The 25,794-nt window shown below is 35.1% G+C and overlaps 2 protein-coding genes across 2 annotated transcripts in view; one reads left to right on the forward strand and one right to left on the reverse strand.

Annotated features, from left to right (window-relative positions):
- ssp3 (short spindle 3) overlaps positions 1-13,962 on the forward strand; it is a 74,229-nt gene extending 60,267 nt beyond the window's left edge. Inside the window, exons 18-21 of the mRNA XM_073090113.1 lie at positions 5,702-5,810; positions 6,124-6,224; positions 10,332-10,493; positions 10,925-13,962. Coding sequence (XP_072946214.1) covers positions 5,702-5,810; positions 6,124-6,224; positions 10,332-10,493; positions 10,925-11,020 — 468 coding nt within the window. The 3' untranslated portion in view covers positions 11,021-13,962. The remainder of the gene's footprint in view (positions 1-5,701; positions 5,811-6,123; positions 6,225-10,331; positions 10,494-10,924) is intronic.
- Positions 1-25,794, reverse strand: part of LOC140755020 (G protein-activated inward rectifier potassium channel 3) — a 502,832-nt gene that overhangs the window by 176,250 nt on the left and 300,788 nt on the right. The gene's annotated exons all lie outside the window — the stretch shown is intronic.

Genomic DNA, 25,794 nt, shown 5'->3' on the forward strand with positions numbered 1-25,794 from the left:
GGTTTTTCCAATTTTCCGGGAAAACTGGCAGAAATTTTCAAATTTCCTCGAAATGGGACCCCCTGTGAAACTAGCCGCATACAATGGTGTATGAATTATGTCGATCGGTCGCGGCATCGCGAAAAAATCGCCGAACAAACATAAAAAAAAAAAAAAAAAAAATATATACGGTCGAATTGAGTAACCTCCTCCTTTTTCGAAGTCGGTTAAAAATAATAAAAATCAGTAAGCACACAAAAGTGGGGGGCTCGCACCGACGCGTATCCCAGCGGGTTCGAATCCCCGTTGAGTAACTTTGATGTCTGTATGCAGGGGCACTGCATGAATAATTGCGGGCCCTCTCGGCCCGCTTGTTTGTTTGGCCGCGGCGCATCGGGTAATAGATAATAAACACGATTATGGGTTTATTAGCCGCGGTTCGCAGATGCGGTTGTGGAAACCATAGGGCATTTGAGACGTGACCATTTATTTTTAACTATAGCGGGACGGTTGAAAAGTATATAGCAGACGAGCATGCAGTCCACCTGATGGTAAGTGGCTACTGCCGCTCATGGACATCTGTGATCAACCCCAGATAGGATTAGATATTCCTACCTGAGATCGGCCACAGATGCGCCGATACCCCTGAGGACTAAGCTGAAACTCTTCAGAAAAGTCTGTCTCCCTTACCACACCCTTCAAAACGGAACACAGCAGCGCCTAGCACCGCTGTTATTGGGTAGATAGGTGTGGCGGTGGTGCCGCCGGAGTCGAACCACAAAGGGTTTTACCACCTTTAAATCTATGGCCTACCAAAAGGGGAAAGGGAAAGGTACGAAATTTATGAAATAGAAGTAGCAAACGAGAATGTAGTCTACCTGATGGTATGGCAAATGACCCATGGACATCTGTAGTAGAAACCGAATAGGGTTGGCGTGAGGACTAACTTGGAATATCATATAAAAGTATGTCTCTAACCATCCTCTTCAATATAGCAGCGCGTGACACTGCTCTTATAAGATAGTAATTACGACCGAAATCCACTAATATTATAAAGAGGAAAACTTTGTTTGTTTGGTTGTAATGAGTAGGCTCAAAACCTACTGGACCGATTTAAAAATTCTTTCACCGTTCGAAAGCTACATTATCTACGAGTAACATAGGCTATACTTTATATGAAATATATTTGATAAATAGATTTTGAGGCGGTACAAAGTTTGCCGGGTCAGCAAGTATAACATAAAGTATAGGTATTTGTTTTATATTTTCAACGTCGCTTTTGAGCAAATTAATTTTAGAATATACCTAGAGTGTAGTCCTTTATGTGAAAACTTTTTTGCGATCTATTTGTAATTTGGGTCATAAGTATTTTGATAAAGAAAATATTACATGCCAATTTTAATAGTAGCTATCTATTTGTAGCTATGATGATAACGTTTTGTTTTTACCTAGCAATTTTAAATTTCTTTAATATTACAAAGAAGTAAAGCGGGACATTTTTTTTATTGTGGTTAGCAGGACACATATCCCAGAAGAGGGATTGCCCCATCTAAATTAGGACGTGTGGTTCTTCCACATTCGACAGGGGAGTGAAATTGATCCATGATTGATTGTAATGCTTTTTGGTGGCGTAACGCGCATTATTTCTATATTATTATTGTATTAACGCAACGTTGCAACTGTTCAGTAATTATGTGTTTGGATTAGTCCTTTGTTATTCGAAGTCTATTTAAATCGATTGAATGGATTCTCGGAATATATCTAACAATACCGATAGTGAGGTTTCATAATGTTTTTTAATTACTACAAATTCATTTTCTAACAACTAGTATGAAAATGAAAAGTGGAAAACAGTAATGTGGAAGTAGGTAACAAATTGCCTTTGCAAATCGTGATAAAATCCACAATCTAAAAATATTTTATCAAATTCTTTGAAACTGTTTCCATGATTAACACAGGCATTAGCTTTTGTAATGGCGTTTATTTTATCCACTCCTTCTATTGCAATAAAAATAAATAAAGTCTCAATTTCCTTTGTCAACAACAAAGATGTCTTTTGTATTTTTCTTACTGTCAAAACGTCTGCAGTAAACTGTAACGAAACCGAGTAATAGTAAACGATACACTCACTTGACGTAAAATCACGACGCGCGTGACCGCAGCTCGTGAGCGAACAGAATGCGTATCGAGTCTGTTCTGACGTGGACGTACTTTTCGAATAAACCCCTAAATATGTCTTTCGTGAATAAAAAACTGAAACTTAGTATTTATTTAAAAAATATACATTATGATCCATTTTTGAGGCATTTCATCTTAGTCCTCAAGTAGTCCTCAACTTAGTTCCCATAGGCTGTAAACTTCAGAGGGTATTTCTTGTTATATCATGAATTTGGTTGCATAAGTGACAGTAATAATTTATCACCTTATGATCTACTTGCGCGGTCACTATTTGTATTAAATAAAAATATATTGATTTTCTTAGAACATAACTATGTTTCTTGTCAAATTTTATTTTTTGGTGTCAAATATAATGAAATGCAAACTAAAATGAACCTAGTAACAGTAAATGTTACACTTACTTGACGTAAAATCACGGCGCACGTGACCGCAGGCCGTAAGCGAACAGAATGCATAACGAGTCTGTTCTGACGTGGACGTACTTACTGAACAAACTCCTGATATATCTTTCATGAATAAGCTGGAATGCATCGGAAAAGTATGTTTCCCTTACCATACCCTTCAAACTAGAAATCAGCAGCGCTTAACACTGCTTTTCTTAGGCAGAAATAGGTGTGGCGGTGGTGCCGCCGGAGTCGAACCATAGAGTATTCTACCACCTTTAGTATTTTATTTAAAAATATTCTATCTATTTTTTGGAGTCATTTAATCTTAGTCTTATAATAAAACTTAGTTCTCATAGGCAGTCAATTTCAGAGAGTATTTTTGGTCTATCACTAAATTGGTTGCATAAGGGACAGTAATCATTTATCACCTTATGATCTACTTGCTCAGTTGTTTTTTCTATGAAATAAAAAATATAGTTTAACTTAGAACATTTGTCAAAATCTATTTTTTTGGATGTCACATGTAATGAAAGGCAAACTAAAATGAACCAAGTAACAGTAAACTTTACACTCACTTGACGTAAAATCACGGCGCGCGTGACCGCAGCTCGTTAGCGAACAGAATGCGTAACGAGATGGCTGTGTCGTAAACGTACTTTACAAATAGACATCTAAAACTAACATAAGTATCTGTAATTGAAAAAAAAAATGAAATAAAACACTAAATTAAATGAAATTAGATATAGTTGACCAACGGATGTTCCTGAATGTAATCAAATAAAATGTTAACAAAAGTCAGTCGTTGATAGGGCGGTATGCTTGAGATGACATATGCTGTTCTTGCATTCACTAAACAGTCACGATATCGCATCTATTGTTAACTATTAAAAAAATAAAACGTATTTATTTTTTTTATCTTATTGGATGACTGAATAATCTAGCATTTAGAACCACATTTACAGACCACTTAAATAAATGTTTTCTTTCTTTCTTTTCTGGTATTCTTCTGATCTCTCAACCATCTTTTGTCAAATCTACTGCAGACCGAAGTGAAATCAAGTTACAGTAAACGTTACACTCCCTTGACGTAGAATCACGGCGCGCGTGACCACAGGCCGTGAGCGAACAGAATGCGTAACGAGCCGGTTGTGATGTGGGCTTACTTTACAAATAGACTCCTAAAATTAACATTTAACAAGAACTATTTTCGTTTCGAAAAAAATGAAAAATAAAGGGACGTGCTGTGAAGTGATTTCGTTGTAGTTGGCGAAAGAGTGTGCTTGTCTGTAGTTAAATGCACTGGTAACAAAACTCGCCACACATCTGGTTACAAATTAAAACCTACATTGTAATCATTTAGTAGACTCACAAAGGGCGTGTCCATGATTGAATAAAAAAGTCTTAAATATACGAGTAACTTCCTATAGCGGTGAAAGAAATTATATGTTCTATTTCACAACTTTACCAAGGTGTTATCAGTAGAACATCGCAAAGTGTATTTCGGATTAGGAGTCTACTTAGATACTTCGTCTTTGTTCTGCTCTCTCGAGCGTCTCGCAAGGAAACTGACCGCACGTAAGGGTCCTAAACTAAGGGTTCTTTATGGTAAACACATTAATTCTTAACCACTTACTTTGTACTAAGTTTTACCTTAGGAAAAGCATTGCTAGCCTAATTGTTTTAAATTTAGTTTTTCACGCTAAGAGTTCGAACACATATATGTTTGTCTGATTTTCCAAAAGAGTTAGAAATTATTATTTCTATTAACGGTGAATTATATGTGAGGCAACCTCCATGTCTGCTAGTTTTCTAAAAAGCTATCTTAAAACTGAGAAATCTACAAATTTGTGCTGCGATACTTTGCCCTGATACTCTCTCACTCTGAGAGGAAACTCTGGGGTTGCTCAATAGCGGGATATAAAGATTGCAGCTGCAATACACAAGGGCCTTTTTATTTTACTTCTAGACACAGCGGTTTTCCACAATTGAGAAAGGCCTAAACAATTTTAGTTAAAATAATTTTATTTCACACTGTAACGACTACTCTGTGTAAACAGGCAAATCAAATCAAATCAACTTTTTTTATTCAAAATAGGTTCTTTACAGAGCACTTTTTGAATGTCAATACAACTACCACCACTTCACAAGGTGTTTCGTTATGGAGAAGAAGCGGCGAAAGAAACTCCATAACACACATCTTTAAAAAAATGTTTTTTACAATGTTAAACTTAACCTAATGGTACATGTGGAGCTGGAACTACTGCAGACCACACCGTTTTGTCAGTCAAATAATCACTTAGTTTATAGTACGCTTTTTTACATAGCGTTTGTTTAACGACATGTTTGAACTTTTTTCTGTGAGATTCAACCCCCGCACTCAGTAAGCAGTAATCCGCACTGAGATTTATCTAAAGATCTCGTAACATGTACCAATTCATTACGCGGGCTACGGGGTAGTAGAAAATCACAGTGCTCGCGTGACGGCCGCCCATGAGTATACAGAATGCTTGAGAGATTTCCTCTCCCGTCCCAGCGGCTTCACGCTCTATGAACGCTGGGGGTTGAATAGGGCAGGTTTGTAGAATCTGACTTTTGGATTTAAGATTGTTTTCGAAAATTTCCAAATTTGGATTAGGTACTACAAAATGAAAAAGCTGCAATGACGCGCTAGTTGCCTTAATAACGGATCAAGTCAATGTCGTTTCTTGTGGGAAAATAAAGTTATTTGTCAACTTTTGTAAGAAATCATTCCAAAGTAGAAAAAAAATAAGAATTGTAAAGTATATAAGCAGCGTTAAACGGTGCTGTGTTCTGGTTTAAGTGGTGAGTTAAAACCAAAATACTTTTCCGTGGCGTTCAAGCTTAGTTCTCAGGGGTAGCAACATGTCTGTGGCCGACTTCAGGTAGCTCTGTGGCCGACTTCAGGTAGCTCTGAGGTTGATGACAGATCCATGGGCAGCAGTACCCGCTTACCATCAAGTAAACTGCATGCTCGTTAACTACTTACATATAGTACTAGTACGAGGCATACCAATTACCGACTTAGTCCTCGGGGATAACAATACGACTTACAGATGTACTATGTCTTATCATTACGTGGACTGCATGCTCGTTTTTCTACTTTGATAAAAAGTTACAATGTGTTTGTTTGTCCATAGGAGGCGTTCGGCGAAGGAGGCTGGCCACTAGAGTTCAGGGCGGCAGTGGCCAGGTTGCTGTCCCAGCATGCTCCCAATGAGAAGGAGGCACCGCGATCTGTGGCACTACGTAAGTTTATGCTTCAAAACTTAGTTTTATTTTTATATCAAACTTAACTTAACTGATAGTTCCACGTCCGATATTCATATGGCCAAATAAAAGCTTATTACAAGCTTTTAAGATCGAAAACATACACACACAATACGTTTATACATTTTGAAAAGTTGCGGCGTTGTGGCCCGAACCGATGTTATTTCGTGATTGTCTTACGATGCTCGTGGTAGATCTCAACGACACGACGTCTCAATGTATCACGATGCGACATCGTATGGTATGTTTTTAACTCTCAGTTCTTTAAAGTTGCTTATGTTGCTGGTCCCAGGTCTGAGCAACCAACGGCTGGACCAGACGCTCTCGGAGACGATGGTGCTGGATCTGATAGTCCTCGTGGGATTCGTAGTGGTCAACAACCCACAGCTTCAGGTAATTGATTTAATTTCAGCTTAATGGTTTAATTACTTCAAAATGTCAACCTTGTACTATATAAAACAAAATATAATGCAAAACCTAAAATCAACAATACTATTGATAAGTAACGACATGAATGAATGAATAATAAGGCTGTAGAACCAGAGTAGCCTAACTACAAAAAACGATTTACCATATGGAGAGAAGTAAAAGTGTATAGTCCGCTCTGAAGTTGTTGCGAGGAGGTGTGGTCATACAATTTAATATGGCGACGCGGTTCATTTCTATATTCAGAGCGGACTAGCAGTTTTATGCGGAGTATACAACATTTGTAAATTACGAAAATACAGATATGTCAAAAATCATTAAAATGGAGTTAGGCCACTCTGTTTCTAGCAGCCTGTTCACAAATGCAAATGTTCACAATCATCCATACATGCACACACTAGCTCATAAACACGTGCACACATACACGCACACACACACACACACACACAAAGCTGGTCTTATGGAGAATATTTTTGTATGTTCTTAACATATTTCGCTACCAATTAATATGAGTAATGCTGCAAAATAATTTCGCGTCACCCAAAAAACGAATTATGCGAACAAAACTCTATTAAATTATTTTTGTTAAAAAAGTCAAAATTCTAACAAAAAGGCACTGGTCATTTAAAAAAGAACTAATTACATACAGGTAATTACAACATCACCGTTTGACCCCCATGCACCCGATCGAGTGTGAAAACGTTCCCAACGATGTTCAAGTGACCGCTGTATTTACATTAATTAAAACAATGGTTACCTGTTGTCTTCCCATGCGGGTGTAGACACCTGCAAACCACGTGTTTAGGTAATTGTATCGCCTGTTGAGGACATTAGCATAAGTCGTTGGATTGATCGATAACTTTATTTTTAACGAAATTGAAGTAAAAGACAGGACAAGTGCTCCCCGGTATGTGGGCTCTTTTAATATAGAATATGCTTAGTAGCAGTGATAGCTTAGTGGTTAAGAAACGTGGCTTCTTGATCGAGGGGTCCGAGGTTCAAATCCTAGGCACGCAACTCTGATTTTACAAAGTTATGTGCGTCTTAGAAGTTAATTATCACTTGCTTAAACGGTGAAGGAAAACATCGTGAGGAAACCTGCATACTTGAGAATTCTTAAAAAAAAAGTTCAAAGGCATGTGAAGTCTATCAATACGCACTTGGCCAGCGCGGTGGACTATGGCCTAATCCTTCTCAGTCGGAGAAGACACCCGTTCCCAGCAGTGGGACAGTAATGGGTTGATGATGATGATAATATGATCAACCTATATGCAGGTCTTTAATCCTATCTGGATTTGTCTACAGCGTCAGTAGCGACTTATTAGATGGAATGCATTTACTACTTCGATATTATAAAAAAACAGTCACATAAAGTACACTAATCATAAATACCATTTAGATAGACAATAAAATTGAAACACTGACACAAATAACTGTCTCATTCCACCTCAGATTATATTAACACAACGCATTTTAATTTAAGTTAATCAAACCATCAGTCAAACCGTGTAGCAGTGTTGTTAATTTAAAGTATATTATTAATCTACCTATATATTTATTATTTTGAAATGAATGGTTACACCGTACATAATATATACAAAAAAAAAAAACTGAAATTCCATAAAACAGAGAAAATTTGTGTGAAAATTTGTGTTAAAATGCCCTGTTAAATGTTAAAGACTATGGACACAATTTTTGTCTATCTAAATGGTATTCTTCAAATGAAAATTCCGTATTATAATAAACTAGTTCCACTTAAAAATTAATATTGGGAAAAAGGGCTGCATTTGATACATCTACTAGATTAAGTTTTTCTTAACCAATTGTGAAATAGTGGCCCTAAACGGCACCATATTAGCCCACAAAATTTAAACGTTACTTAATACTAGTTAATTACTTAAACTCGTGAACTTTGTTATTCTTATTTATATTTTCTATACTTCAAATAATGCTGCCAAATATTTGGAAGTATATGACAAGACATTTACGGTCTTATTCATAAAAAATGCTTATAGAAGGTTTTAAGCACTCATTAGTTAAAGTGTTCAATAAGCTTATAAAACGTTCTATAAAATTGCTTATTCATAAACGTTCCATAAACCTCCTATAACTAATGTGTCGCTAAAGTCAACTATAAATGAAAATGTTGCCATTATAGTGAAGTTCGGCGAACAAATTGACAAATATCCATAGATAAACACCATTAAATGACATTATTTCGTACTAAAAAAATATTCTGTCTTGATATTCTTGTCAATGCGTTGTCAATAAAACCAAATAACATGTCAGTGTCATTGTATTTGTAAATACCGCGAATTTAAAAATATTTTATTTGTTAAAATAGGATATTAAGCAAAATTGTTAAAAGATAAAGGAGTGAAAATTGGTTGGATATAAATGTTTTGTTAAGTTTCGTTTTGTAAACATTCGCAATATCTTATGGCAGTAAACATTGTATTTCAGAAGGTGTACCAGGATCTCTGCGATCTAATTTACGATAATTACGTACGAGATCAATTATAAAATTTACTGTCGATTTATTAAAGCGATAACGCTTCCGAAAGTCTTCGTCGTTTAAAGAAAACGGACCACTCTTTGGTGCAATGTTCTTCGAAGTGGACGGTTTTCTAGATTATTAATAATATCTACGCTTTGTAAAATTTGCATTGTTATTTGAAATAGTGATATAATAATGTTATTTATCGGATATTTAAATAAATTATTTCACGTTTATATACAAAACGGACAATGCCATTTAAAATTTATTCAAAACATATTGTCAAATTAGGTTAGTAATCACTAATCAGCTGATGAGAGTCCGCCATCTTTGTCTTATAGCACTGTTATAGTAGGGTTCTGGCCTCTATAAGTTATAGAAGGCTTATAGAACGGTTTAGTGCCTAAAATACGTTTATGAATAACACTTTTTGACAATCGTACTATAGCAACGTTATAAGTGTGCTATAACTTTTTATGAATAAGACCGTTAATGTTCAATTCGTCCATTATCATGAGATAGTAAATCTTATATTAGTAGAAACCAACGCTTGTAAGAACATCTGATCCCACAACAGACAACATCATTTATTAAGCGATCCATGTCACTTTACTACACCATAGCGCCTTGTTCGCAGATGTGTATACATAGTAACAAACTTTACTTAACGAAACACGTCAATTTCCCACGGCCACAGGTGTGTTCGTAGTCGGTGTGCGTCAAGGAAACGCTCTAGGGCCATTACTGTTCCCTTTTAGCGTATACTTGGGGCGACTGACCATTATGTTGCAATGAATAATTGATGCGGTCTCTTCTGGTAATAATTAGTCAGGGAGCCGTCGTTCGGGAGGAAATTGGTTGTAGTTGAATTTTTAAAGACAATTCTCTTGTTTGTTTTTTTTTTGTGACCATATTTTGTTGGGCCTTTAACGAATTTCGGCAGTGAAATAACAATATTGTGTCCAATTTAATGACAGTTAAATTAATTTTTTATGGACATTTTGATAATGTATTAAATTTGAATAAATAATGCTTTCCACGCTATTAGTTATACCCTTTATCGTGCCTATATAAAATTGCAATCTTTGGTAAACCATAGATGCGTTGCTACCGCAAAAAACTATTTTGAAACACATTGGCTTGGCTACGGTAGTGTTAAGCGCTGCTGTGTTCTGTTTTGAAGGGTTGGTAAGGGAGACATACGTTTCCCGTGGCGTTCCAGCTTAGTCCTCAGGGGTAGCTATATAGTCTTATATCTAGTCCCTGACCGGTAGTAGCCATTAACAGTTGCACTATATGCTCATCTGTCACTCCTATATCATTAAAAATGAAGAGTTCGACCATTTTCATTTCATTGGATGTTTATATGGCTAAATATATAAAAATAATTAAATATCCAATTGTATTGGATCCGATTATATAGGATTTCAATAATATTGGATTTTATGAATCAATGACCTAATGTGCATCCTAGCGGTCACTCATTTAATTGGCTGACCGTTTTGAACTGTGTGCTAGAAACTAAACTATTTATATATATGACGAAGTTGTAATAGAAGACACGTTACACAAAACAGGAGACAATCTGCGACGGTTGGAGCGTGATAAAAACGTTATGTACGTTACCGGCGAATTGGTTACACTCGAGAGCACATTCGAGCGCACTGTTGCCGACATTGGTGGCGCTCGCGGATGCGCCGTCGGCGAGGGTAGCGATTGCTGCCGAGGTTAATATGGAGGTGAGTGAAAGGGTTGAGGGAAGGGGGTGAAAAAAAAATAACTGGATATTTTTTGAAATGAGATGTTTTTTAGAAAGCATTACTTGAACATGTTTTTGGGTGTTTTCGTTTTTAAAATTGGCATAAAAATCTAAACGCAGATGGAACCTACTTGTAATTGATTGAGTAGTAGCTCATAATAACAATGAAAAAGGGGGGCTTTGAAAATGTGTTAATTAATTAAATAGGATAGAAATAGAAAGAAGGGGTAAAGCTTAGTCTGTAATACCCTATACAGGTAGTAATTAAAATATATTATACAAAATAACGAAATTACTTATTGTGTAGATTGAGTACACAGTCTTTTTTTAAATGATATGTTTTGAATGAGGATGCATGTAATGTTTTATATCCTGCAAATATTAAGGTGATTATTTATTTTTTTATAATAGATATTGGAAGAATTCATGGAGAGTCCGGATGCACAACAGCTAAAACTAGTCCAGGTAATAAAACAGGCGAGGAATAAGAAGCCGGGTAAGAAGTAAACGATAATGACTTAGGTCATGACGAAAAACGTATTGACGTTAATAATTAAAATTAATGACAGGTCATCAATTTAATGACGAAACTCTGACGTGACTACACAAATCTAGTATTTGTCAAATTTGTTTGAAGTATTCCTGATGATAGTGTTGATAAATTTGACAAAGAACTTGATAATAATTTTGGACAATGATCTGATGTTTGATATAAAGCTATGGTTTTGGAAACAATATTTATCAACAATCATGTACATATTAATGAAGTACATTCAATTGAAGACACTCCGTAATGAGAATTTAATTCAAGATATTAATATTGAGTCATATATGATCCTCGATTATTTTTAACGATTATTTTGAAAACCGTGCAATACTGAAATTGAGTCATTTATGATCCTCAATTATTTTTAACGCTTTTAAAACCGTGCAATACTGAAATATGTTAAATTCTTCAACATTACAATTGTGAACTCTCGTCTTAAGTGTTTTATATGTAAACATTTATATACTTATATATCATATGTTTCAAAAACCATAGCTTGCGACTACGAATTTAATAGGCCCTATATAGGCGCTGAATGAATGTTTGTAAGGAAAATGGTAAATGAAACTTTTATAACACTAAACATTTTCTAAACATATGGTACTGTCAACTCGATATTCAACGGAATAGTGCAATATTTCACATAGAGTAATCGATATAAAATCTTGGAGAATATAATCAAAGAAGGGAGTGTTTTGTAAAATTGATGGAAAACTAAAATAAATTGGGTTGTTAACGGTTTTGAAATTGGGACCGAAAAGAAAGATGTTGGCAGTACCGTGACAGTATTAAATGACTTGAAAGTATTTATGAATTTGACGATTGATAGATACGTATTGCGGGCTTTGTACTAACGGAACATAGGGCATTCAGTTTGATAAAAAAAAAAACTGAGAATATTACTTCATGAAAACACATAAAGTATTAATACGTTTCAAATGACCATATGATGATGATGATGATGAAAATTATTTCCTAAGTACCTTTCATACGATGGAAAATCGCAGGAAAAGTGATTAACGCATTATATTCTGTTAGAACAACGCCAAAGTCATACGTATTCTACCCATTTTTGATCAAATCATAGATTTTAGAGGTTAAATACGATTTTGAAATAAAAAAAAAAACACTAGCGTTAAAACTATTTAACTTAAAACTGTTTTTTGCATAATTAAAGAGGAACTTGTAATTTTTGAATATCTAATTATATAATATTCGTATAACATCTATGCATATAATGGAATTTGATTCTATATCTTATACTTGATATCATGAAAAATGTACGTTATTTCCTTAACTCAAATTATATCGTGATAGTATTTTAGGATTTTGAAAAAGTTAACGTGGAAATCTATCTATACTTGTAAAAAGATTTTTCCTGACTTACTGACTGATTCATCATCGTTGAGCTAAAGTACTAAAGCTAAAATATGAAATTACTACAAGTAAGGACTTTTTGATACTCCACCCCTAAGAGGATGACAAGTTTGTATGAATCTTCGCTAATTTTGAAACAATCAGTATGAAGAGTATTTGACTCTCAGGTTACAAGTAATGAAACATATATTTCATTGTTTTTATAAATCAACCCCTAAGATAGTGAAATAACGGATGAAAGTTTGAAAATCCACCAGTTTTAAAGAAAGCATTGTGAAAAAGTGTCGGGTTTCTCGTAGGAGATAATTTGAAATATAATGCTATCAGGATATAATTTGAAATTTATCGATATCACTATCAAATTAGTTGGAATAATAAGCTACTCCTTACTTCAACATGATGTTTATATGTCGTCGGTGTGTTAATGTTACTGTAGGTAGATGTGGGACTGTACACTTTTTGATGTCGCTATACATATTTTTCTATGGATGTAGACTGTAAACTATACGCATTGTAATGGATATCTATTGGTCGTTGGTTATTGTTTCAACTGGAGTGTTATTGGCCATTTTGTTTATTTGTTTTAGGCGCGATTTGTTTGAAGAAATGAAGGCATTAAAAATTGTACCTATTTTTGAGTTTTTGTGAACTATCACACTATGAAAAGACATGCTATTCGAACTATAAAAGGGAAGTTTTTGATATCCAATTAAAACTGCATTTAAACAGAGCACAAATGAATGCAATTATTTAAACTGATATTTTCCAAGTCGCTTGAATGCACAAATTGAAATAGAGGCTCAAACTAGAAAGAAAGAGTCTTTCAAGGAGCATTCCAGTTGAAATAAATTTCGATGACCATCGCTTCTTTCCTCAGCAAATTATTTTAGAGTGAGTACATTAATTTTAGATGTATGTTTAACAACTGTTGACTGATGTGGTGTCTAATGTATGTGTAAACGGTGTCGTACTTTCACACTTGGTATTATGTTTTATTTTAATTTTTCAAACGGGAACGTGACAAAGTAACTAATATACGGAGTGCTAGGTGTGTGCCTTGTGAGACACCTTGATGTAAGGAAACGTGAGAAAGGTAAATTAATTTAAGTATTAAAATATAGGAACGCTGTGATAACGAGAAAATAGGGATAAATTCGTCGAACAATGTTTTGTACTTGAATAAATTAAAATTGAATGGTAACGTGGTGACGCACACAGTCGAACGCTTCAGTCACGTCGAGATGGCTCTATTTTTTATATTTATTTCCATGTTTTTTTTTCTTTATATTTTCGTTTTGTGATAAATTTCTTATTACTAAAACTGTGATTTTTATATTTATTAGTTATACTGCCACATATTTAATGTATATTTTATTAATTTAGTTAGTTTGTTTAGCAACGCGATGCCGAGTCGTTCAATGTATTACATCTGTGATTTCTTTCGTTTAGCGTTTAACTTTCGCGTGTAACTTTCATTGTGTATTTTGTGTAAGCAGCAAATAAATATTTGTGTAACAATTAATTACTCAATGTCTTTCTTTTATTTCCCTCACCTTTCCTCCTACATATCCACAATACCTACTTCTTCTTTTATTAGTCTTTCCTTTACCATTATTCGATATATTTTCTCATATTCATCAATAAGCGTTATAAAAAAGTATTGAATGAAAACATTTTCTTTTTTCATACATTACAAATAAAAACACTTTCGCATGCCAAAATAAATACAGAAAGAGAGATTTTTGGCCTAAAATCAAAGAAAACGAATTAATAACATTCACCGCAAACACAGATGTTAAAAGCGATGAAATAAAAATAAATGATATTCATTGATGGGGTGTAAATTTAATATTCATTCAGCTACAAGGGGTTCAATTATGTACTTAAGGCGGAATGGAATGGATGTCGCGCTTTGATCAGACAAATTTACGTCGTGCGCTTAAGTGCAGCGAGAGTTATGGACACGTGCGACTGTACAGGGTGTTTGGTTTTGTATAAAGGAATTTTACGAAGAACGATGCGGATGTATATTGTGAACATTTTTTCCATTCGATTTGGCAACGTTTTTTTTGTTTTATAGCAGTTGTAAAGGGTCGAACGGTTATGTTATATAGTGTGCAAAGCAAAAAGTAGGTACAAAAAATGAGTTCTTTTAGGATGGAGGTTTTTTTTCAGAGGTGACTAAGACGCGTAAGTGTATATAGTATGAACTCCAGAGGATTAATGTCATGATTATTTATTATTCAAATCGAGTCAGAGCGGACGATGTTGCTAGAACTGAAATTAATGTGGTAACCACCACATTTCAGCGGTTTTGAAACATGGATGACGGATACAATTTATTTAAAATATGTTTATATTATGAAATGTATAGTATTCTTAAAGATAGTCAAATAAAAGGAGTTTAAGTAAAGTGTATGTGATTATTGTTATTTTTTATTTTACAAAATCTGAAGTATTTTTACTTAACACCTCAAACATAATTTTGGCGGAGTAATCTAATTACTTGAAGTCTATACTCGGTAAAGATTTTTGGAGACTGATATTCAGTAGCTCTCATTTTATTCATATAATAGATATTTAATCAACCTGTATATAGACATAAGGTGCGGAAGCGCTAAGAGCACGGAACGTAATGCGCCGACACACTCCAATACGGCATTTATATATTTATTCTCCTTATACCCAAGTGTCTGTCTGTTTATAAGTTGTCTAGTGTGATCGCTTAACGAGATTTATATGATCTGGTTTGGGGATATTGACTTCTATCGATCTATCACATTGAGTTATTATTCTCTATTGAGAAGCTACTTTACATTTTTATAGAAAAATGGTAAATAATGGAGCCACTTTTAATTACTCTCAAGGTAGGCCGTTTTGAAGGTGGTAGAACCCTTTGTGGTTCGACTCCGGCGGCACCACCGCCACACCTATTTCTGTTGTTGATTACAGATGTCCGTGGGCGGCAGTGGCGACTTACCATCAGGTGGACTGCATGCTCGTTTGCTACTCCTATATTATAAAAGAAAGACAATTTGATGTTTGCCTTGCCTTGCCAGACCATGATATTTGCGTAGAATACACATATAGATATGTTTTTTAAAATCAGCTATTTTAAAAGACGCAAATTAATTTAACTTCGTGACCACATTAGCATAGCGCAATTGCTTTAAGTAGCTCGAAGTCTATACGAACTTATTATAGTATCGATTAAACTCACGTAGCTTACAGCATGCAGTGTCCTGGGTTCAATATATTTCGTTGGATAACGATGTAAACAGCGTGTCTAATATGAGCGCCGACTTCAGATATATGTACTAAACCAACATTTATTTCAATTATTTTTTACTTTGTAGTGACATAGAAGTCGGTTGTATTTTTTTGTAAAAAAATGTTTGACGATCAAAATTGTCAATGTCATCTATTTTCGTGTTTAAAAATATTAAAAAGAATTGTTTTAAATAATTTACGAATGAAAATATTTTTCTCCGCACTTTTTTTTCGATTTCGTGTCTTGACAATGTCGACATTGTTCCGCGTAAATTACACCATGACAACCATTAAATGGCTGTCATGGTGTCAAAAATTGTCAGCCATTTAAGCTATTTAATGGCTTCCTTCAATAAAAAGGCGGTGAGATATTAACTTATCTATAGATGTGGTGAGGAAGAAAATATACTTATCCAAGTCTTAGTCCTCAGAGGTAGCAACTAGCAACGAATATCTGCCCGGCCTCAGGTAGCGATCTAATGTTATGCCTGTGTGGTTTATCTATACTAATATTATAAAGAGGAAAACTTTGTTTGTTTGGTTGTAATGAATAGGCTCAAAAACTACTGGACCGATTTTAAAATTTCTTTCACCATTCGAAAGCTACATTATCCCCGAGTAACAGGCTATATTTCATATGAAATATATTTGATAAATAGATTTTGAGCCGGGTCAGCTAGTTACAAATATAGGTACATGGGCGGCAGTAACCACTTGTCATCAGTTGGACTACATGCCCCATTGCTAGTACTAACTCTTATAAAGAAAATCCAAATTCGAAATGTTTTTAACCAATACTAAACTGAAACGTTTTTTGAAGCAACTCTTGAACATTATAGATTACGCACACATGACTTGACAACAATAAAATGAACGTTTAAAGCGGAAAAACGGATAATGCGCGCGATGGAATGTAAAATGACTTCCGATTGCGGCATTATGGGGTTTCCATAACTTGGGGTTGATGGTGAGTTCGATGGATACTTAATCGTTATTCAATAGCAAATGCAAATCGTATTCATCCTGTAATAGGACAGGTTTTTTCTATTTTTGGAAAAGAAAAGAATCACGAATCTTTTTAGCTAACCTTTTTAGTTTTAACCTAACCTACCTACTAGAAATTTCATGTAGTTAGTAGTTGCCTTAAACACATATATCGACACATAGAAACAATATGTTACTTCTTGGATGCAAAGGAGATGTTTCATTTTCGGCCATCTCATGTACACTATATCTAAAAAACACGATTAATTTGTATAATTGAAGAAAAATACACATATATTTTGATAACCTTAAGTATTCCTGTTTAAAAATATTTAAAATAAGCATTCCTCATTGAAATATTAAATATGGCGGAATACTGTCATGTCAAGTTTTCAAAACTGTCGATGTCGGTCAGGTACTATACTCTTTACTATACTCTTTGGATGTCGGTAATTCTGTATTTCGCTGTTTTTGTCGTAAAGTTATTGTTACCTTAGTACTTTACAACCTGGCTTTTGTTTTGGGTATTCCGTTATTATTTCTGAATTTAATTAATTATTTATAATAATTATAACAAAACCACCTTTTAAATAGTATCTGGTTTTATAGATGTAAGTGACATGTCAAATTAAAAAAGAAGTTGTCAATTTGATATGTGTAAAGTGGATATATACATATTATATAATAATAATGGACTCCACTGAGGGACTCCAATGTAAACGTTGAAGCAATATGTACTGGTGAGAAGATTCAATTTTAATCCTGAATATGTTTTCTGCTCTGTGCTGCTTACGATTTTGGACTGATTCTACCTCACTTGTTTACCCAGCTTATGTTTTATGGACTTGTGATTTTCGTGCGATGGCTGTGGATTGCGTTGACAAGGATTCAACATCATCAGGTAAATTATACATCAGTTAGTTGTATTAATCGTGAAATAATCGTTAATAATTTTAAACTAGAGAAGCTAATCTTTTTACATTTACCTTTTTTTAGATAATTGCATTAGCAAGACAAGGACATTCTTGGGATGACAAAATAATCAGTTATTATTGCAACTGCATCGCTGGGCAACGAACCGTACTCGTAGGTAGTTGCGCTCACATTACGACCATTGTTTGATGTTTGGGCTGAGCTCGTCACAGGATATTACAGAACCTGCTACATGATTGGATGAAAATATGGGTAAGGGAAGATATTGAAAATGAATAAATAATGTATCTAAGTGAAGAATAAGTAAAATATTATCAAATGTGTACTTAAAGTTGTTTTATTTACACACTTAAATGTTTTAACTAAAATAAATTGGTATAAAAGTACATATTTTGGTATGTTTTTTTTTAGTCAAGATTTATGAAAGTAAATATAATTAATGTTTATCAAATATAGGCATTGTTTCTCAATACATACAATACAATATTTATATATCTACGCCCATTCGCGTAAAAAATATATAAAAACGTATATAATGTATATAGTCAAGTTAAAATAGAATGACAGATGACATTATTACGGTAATCACTACCGCCATGATGTTTTTCCACTGTTGTGTTGCAAGTTTAAGTGTAAATTATTGTATTTTAACAATTAAACGAACATGATTTGAAGAAAATAAACCCCTACGAATTGTTCTTTGCATGTTTTCTTAGTTTTTAGTATAGTGTACAAAAGGTGGCCGGGAGCCCATACATTTTGAAACATCTCCTTTATTAGTTTAGATTAAACTACACACTTCATACGTCATATTAAGATGTTTGTCTAGCCAGGAATCAAACCAGGCACCTATGCTTAGTATGGCAAGCTTATATTGTTACCGTACATTTATTCCTAGATCACAAATAATTTCTTTAATAATTTAAATAAAATTAAAAAAAAATTAAATAATTAATTTATTTTTAATAATTAATTTTAAATAATTTTATAAATAATTTCTTTGCATTCCAAAAAAAAAATTCTTTTAATTACGAGTAAGTCTTATTATAGAAGCTTAATTAATCTTGATTTTTAGATCAAGGTCTCAGTTAAAATACCTATATACCTATTGCATTGAATATATTATTATTTCGTATTTAGGTACCTTACATTTTCAACATTAATGTAAAAGTGCATTAAACATACCGATAACTAGAATTATGTTATTGTGACCGAATGTTCAACAAAAGGGCTGCAATACTTTCGATAGGCCTTGGATTACTCCGTGGAGAGTGAAACACAATAATTTGTAACTGTCGAGTTCTTTGCTCACGAGCGGCTGAGTGACGAGTGACCTTGTGGAGGAACTTATGTAATAGAGAACCAGGGGTTAAGTGTTAAGCTTGCCTTTCTTGTCATGCCTTTTTCTTTATGTGATCGTGTGTTGCGTGCGTGACAGGAAAAGCTAAAACGATACGAGTACATGCATGAATACCAGAACCGCGTCACTGCGTGGTGGAATACGCTTGAGTAAGTGTGTTTTCAGATCGACCCATTCGAGACAATTTGAAAGCTTCCTAAAATTCGTGAACGTTACTGGGAATAGGGATATAAGGATAGGTTAAGCTTATGAGTATAAAATCCTAACACAAATCTACAGGCTTTGCCTAGCAAATTACGCATTTACGCTCACCATGCCTTCGAGTATGTATGACGATATGCCATCATACATACCGTCGTCTTTCCTAAAGTCGCTGAGTGGGAAATTTAAGCTCCTATTCTTACTATCCCTTTTGAGTCGCCTCTTATGACAAGCAGGGGTAAGACATACCCCTATTCGAATCCATTCATTTATCTATTCTGGTGCCGAGACTACAGGGACATCCTGCTAGATACCTACCATTATACAGTAGATATCTCATGCTCTCTTCCAATGGGGATTCATACAGTAATGTCACCAGTATCCATAGCAAAAAAGCCACTGCTTAAAATTCATAACACCGTGCGGACAAAATGAATTGAAATTCATGGCTCACTCGCACATAACCCGGTCCCTAGGTGCGCGCCTAAAAGCTTTCGGGCGGTATTGACGTCGTTACTCGGTAACCCAGGGGCCACAAAATGCGCGTTCCTGCGTTTCCTTACGCGTAGCGATCAAATGGATCTAATTTAAGTTAATGTCGGTATAAGAAGAAAGTGATAGCTTAAATGTAGCTTCGTCTTTGTCTATTAGAGTAGAACCAAATTTGCATCAATAAGGACTCCTGTGTTATTTTAAGTTGCCTAAGTATTACATTTTTATATAGCTGCTGTTTGAAGTAAGGCTCCAAATGACCACCGCTCATTAGTTGTAAGCCAATCCATCAATTGTTGCCTAGCAAATATCGAAATTTCTCCGACTAAAGTTGACTTTGAAATTTTGATCTTTGGTAGGCAAAACAATAGATTGATTATTAAAAAGGAGCGTACGAGTTGGAGATTTCATTGACTTTTACACATCTTGTCGGAATATAAAGCCTAATAAGCTTCGCAGCGCGACTATATCTACCTAAATAAAATACGCTGAAGCTTAAAGCGTGACAGTACCGCAGTTTTCATGGCCCCACGTAAGTCGCAACAATATTGTATGCCGTTTTAGTTTATTTTTAGTGGCAACTCGCAACGAGCGACCTCCACTATGTTACGTCCATCACGTATTGATGCCGGTATTGAAATTTTATTGCAATTTAAAGTGGCAGCTTTTACTTAACTGAATAAATATAAATCGAATATTTTTAGAAAAAGCATTTCTAGCACAACTAGGATTTATCTAGTTGTTTCCAATTCTTACACTCACTTCGAGAGTCCAGGGTTCAATAAATACAAAGATCCTATGATTTTTTGATGTCATGTGCTTATTAGAAAATATGGTTTTATCATTTCTATTAACGGTGAAAGTCTACATTGTGTGAAAACTTACTTGCCTGAAATTGTTCTAAAAGCATAAGCTCATAAAGGTATGTGAAGTCTATAATGCGAACTTGATATTGTGACCTAATCCTTTCTTAATTTGAGAGGAGCCCTGTGCTTCCGAAGGTAAATATCTCAAATGAAATGATACGTAGTTACTTGTAATCGACTTACACCCATCATTCATAAATAAAAAATCAATTTATCTAATATTTGACTATCCAAGATCGAAATTTCTAGTAGGTACAGGCAGAAATTGTCAAATGATATGTTCGTAAGTTCTCTAAGCAAAATAATTGATAGATTGAATTATTATCTAATACCAGGCGACCAGGCGATAGGTAGGGAGATTTAATCTTATCTGGAGTTGATTATAGACGTCCATGGACGCCAGTTGCCTCTTACCTCAGATGGAATATAATTCTTACTATAAATCAAAATCCGTAGGTATAGCTGCCTTGTCCCTGTAGTTCCGGGACTAGAATAGGGCTACGGTATCCCCTGCCTGTCGTAGGAGGCGACTAAAAGGGCGCTACCGGGGTTGCGGACGGCAAGAGTGGGAGCTCGAACCGTCCAGCAAGCGACCCCGGGAAGGACGGCGGTATATGTAGTCGCATACCGTCGTAAACACTACATGGTGTGGGAGGAGCGAAAACTGCTCCCCCAGGGTAGAGTCCGTTGGGCATCGCGCTTGGAGGGCTCCGGTTGTGTTCCGTTGGAGATCCCGGAGTTCTCCAACAAGCGTTGAGGACGGCCACCGGGGGGGTTTTAGTGCGGTAAAAATCCCACATAACCCGGCGTCGCTCCCACGTCGTCGGGTATCTTTTGAAGGTTTCCCCCACGAGAAAAAAAAAAGGTATAGCTGCCTGTAGGTACATAAAAAGGGCATAACACATTGCACGTAAATATGAACAAGATCAAAGATATCCACCCCAATGACGCAATGATTTTATTACTGCATCATCTAATTACTGTACAACTGTAGATTGGTATCTATGACACATATGGTGTGATTGTAGGGTAGATAAGGGCCAAAGTTTTCTGGCCCTTTGTGTGGTTGAACTAGGTTCGAAGAGGTAATTTTATACTGGATGTAAAATAAAGTATGACTGAATAGAAAATCTTAGCTTTGTTAGTTGGTAGTTAAATTAAGTAGTTATTCTGTAACTGATAATAATGCTAAGTAGGTACGTAATAAGTAATCGTTATTTAAGTACGTTATTATACATTTTCTGTTACGCTTATTTTATTTTTCGGGGCAAATTGGGTAAGTACCTACATATCTTTTTTTTTTATAATATAGAAGTAGTAGACGAGCATGCAGTTCACTGATGGTAAGTGACTACTGCCGCCCATGGACATCAGTAATCAACCCCAGATAGGATTAGATATTCCTACCTGACGTCGGCTACAGATGCGCCGCTACCCCTGAGGACTAAGCTGGAACGCCTCGGAAAAGTATGTCTCCCTTACCACACCCTTCAATAGCAGCGCTTAACACTGCTGTTATGAGGCAGAAGTAGGCGTGGCGGTGGTGCCGCCGGAGTTGAACCACAAAAGGTTATACCACCTTCAAACGTATCTACTTAAGTAAGAATTAAAAGTCATGAACACATAAATAAACATTTTATGAAACTTGCATAAAATACTTTTATTGACTTCTACGAGTACTTAATACTACTCGTATTGTAAAGTGTGTAGTGACGGAAGCTTAGTATTAAGACAGTCACAAAAAAGTGACTGCGGATCAGAAGATTCCAGGTTCGAATCCTGGCACACACTATAAGTCGCCACTGAGGTATTTTTTATAATATAAAAGTAGCAGGCGATCATGCAGTCCATCTGATGGTAAGTGGCTACTGGCTACATGGATATCTGTAATCAACCCCACATAAGATTAAATTTCTACCGCCGCTACACATGAGGATTAAGCTGGAATACCTCGGATAAGTATGTCTCCCTTACCATACCTTTCAAACCAGAATACAGCAACGCTTAACTCTGCTTATTGGGTGGAAATAAGTGATGCCGACAGAGTCGAACCACAAAGAGCTTTACCATCTTCAAAACTACTATACAAAACAGAAAACAAGGTAGGACTACTGCGTTTTCGAAGTAATTTCGAAATAGTTTGACCATAAATACAGGATGATTAGATCTATCAACCCACGATTAGGAAGTCAACTGGGGGTCCGCTCGCGTGCCGACTCATCCACACCCCGGGTGATTAGTCAGCAGACGCACCCTTATTTTCATTCATTACCATGTTTTAGATTTACATTACATTTACATTTACATTTTTTATGTTTTTGATCATTATTTATTTTAAGCAAAATACATCAGCCTATATATGTATTAATTCTTGGTTTGAAAGCGGCACCACTGCAAGGAGGTATTATTTCTACCAATAACAGCAGTATTTAATTGTGCTGTAATTTGAACGTGAGTTAAGGAAGATATACTTAGACGAGGTCTTCCAATTGACAAACGCTGTTAATAATAGTTAAGCTATCCAATGTTTTGCCTACCGAAGATCAAAATTTTACCATTTTAGTCCCAATTAGAAGTGTCAAAAATGTAAAAAAATCGATATTCTACCACATCTAGGTATTAATAGCTACCACATCTAGGTATATTTGCGTACAATAGTTTATTAACATTTGCGTACTAAGGAACAAATTTGAAAAAAATCTTATAGGCAAATAGTAAAAATTGTCAAATTACAATTTTTGGCACGGAAAATATTGCATAGATTGATTATTACTAATGGGCGTTAATCTCAAACATAGCAACGCATTCTGGATAGATCGTAAACACGGCTCCGATTCCATTCAAAATAGATTACAGCATTTACAGCTGAAGTCTATGAACGACAGTGAGATTAGATATAACATAGAATTATAGACTAAACCTTATTAATATTTTTAAGGATTAGGCAACAGTTCTATACACTAAGACATTTGGTATTATTTTTGAAGGTGGTAGAACCCTTTGTGGCTCGACCGGTTACGCCACCGCCGCACCTTTTTCTGCCTAACAACAGCAGTGTTAAGCGCTGCTGTGTTCTGGTTTGAAGGGTGTGGTATGGGAGTACACATGGGCGGCAGTAGCCACTTACCTAGGGAGGTACCTATTGACTGGATATACCTATATGTTCCATTATTATTATCTACCTCTATTTCCTTGTTATGCATACCTATCATTTATTTTGATTTAACATCCATAAATACTAATGATTAGATCAGTTATTTTAGCGATCGGAGTCATCCACACGCACACACCCTCCGCAATTAACCAGATGGACGCTATTGATTTAAAAAACAACAGGGTGTTTTATTTTTGGAAACTTAATTACAAAATGCAAAAAAATCGAGTATAAATAGAATTTTATTATTATAAGAAAATTGGCAGTAAATTCATATTGCAATAATTAATAATTATTTTTTAAAATTTTAAGTACATTATATTTTCTATAATGAAAGGATACGTATAATAATAAAGGATGGAGGCAACATACCTTCTTATCAAAAATCTTCTTATCTTCTTTCTTATCAAAAAGTATTTTTATTGATAAATAGTAATAATTACAAATAAATATAGCTATGTTTTAACATTTTTTAAACATATTGTATTGTTATTGACACATGAAAGGCTTAAACCTCCTTAAAAGTTTTTTTTTTATAAAACAATTGCCAATAAAATAGATTTGGCTTTATCCATCAGTATCGAAGTACTTATTAAAAACACAAATTATCGCACACCACATAATTAAAGCGCAAAAATAATTTCACAATATCACCTATACTCGATACGTTCTGAATTTGACACTGTTGACATTAGCACACAATGGGTGTGTGTTTAGCAGAAGTGTCATCATCTGTGCAAACAGACCCTTGTAACGGGATATTCAGCGTCTCTCGCAGAGCACCCTGTGTACAGTGACCGCCTGGATTGCACCCCTAGTGTAAACTACTTACAGATGGAAAGGATGGCTGGCTTCTTTTTGTAATGCAAGTAGCTAGTCTATTAAATTGATGTTTTTTTTTTTATAACAAATGAGTAGCATTCAGCCCACCTGATGGTAAGTGGCTATCGCCGGCCACGCACATCTGTGATCAATCTTAGATACGATTAGTATGCTACGCAAGATGCATTGCTACCCTAAGGACTAAGCTGGAATGTACATATGTCTTCATTACTACATCCTTCAAACCCGAACACAGCAGAACTTAAGTTAAGACTTCTGATATTAAGTACCTCAGGAGGGCCAAGAAAGGTCAATATATTCGCTTACACGCCATATATCTGCTAAAAATTACGGCAAATATTTCTAAGTTGAAATATTTTTTAATTATTACTTTCCGATGTGGTTCCGAATTCTAGCTACCTAATTCTCAGGAGCCCATTCCTTAACACGTCCCTGCTCATAGGGTTCTAACACTTTAGAATATTTGGAAATACCGCTATTATTTAATTGTCATGTTATATAAGTCATCGTAGAGAGCCGTGTGTATGAAGCAGACGACACCTGGCGATGACGTCACGGGGGCTCGGACATTACAATTATATTGAGATTAACTTCTACCGCCGCCACTGGCTGGGCGCGACTGTTGAAGGGAGTCAATGACTGTTGTTCATGGTAATGGACTTCATGCGTGATTCATTTTAGTTTAACTTCATAATTTTGGATTTAGTGTCTAATAAAGAGGGTGTGGCCATTAGTTGGAAGATTGTGAGTGACGAACATGAAGTTTACTCTATCTCTTTTATGTTTCATTATTTACTTATAATTTTTTCTTTTACGATATAAACAAAGTCTTTAAAAGTTAATTTTGTCGTACGTTTCTTTTCGTTTGTTTGTTTGTTGTATTTTACTTTTGAACAACTACTTTTCTTCTTCGTGAATCCAAAACAAATATCAAATAGATATATACTATTATGTATCTGTCAATTGTCTACCTAACGTATTGCTATTTGAAACGCATTACTTCTCTGCAAAGAGGAAGAAATCGATTTGATATTGAGGAAAAAATGGTTTGTTTTTGAACCATTACAAAAACATTAAAAGAGCTATTAACACAATCGTTGTACCTAATAGTAAGCTGATAGATATCTAAGCCCAGGTACTGGTACATCTATTCTTATATTTGCCTAAGAGTTACGAGTTAAAACAGCCTTTAATCAATTACCCTCATTGATTAAATACTGGACTTAGGCCTCCCTTACGAAGTAGTGTCATAGT

The sequence above is a fragment of the Epargyreus clarus genome, unplaced genomic scaffold, assembly GCF_041222505.1.
Source record: "Epargyreus clarus isolate Ecla_fem2 unplaced genomic scaffold, WU_Ecla_fem_2.2 ptg000032l, whole genome shotgun sequence".
Lineage (NCBI taxonomy): Eukaryota > Metazoa > Arthropoda > Insecta > Lepidoptera > Hesperiidae > Epargyreus > Epargyreus clarus.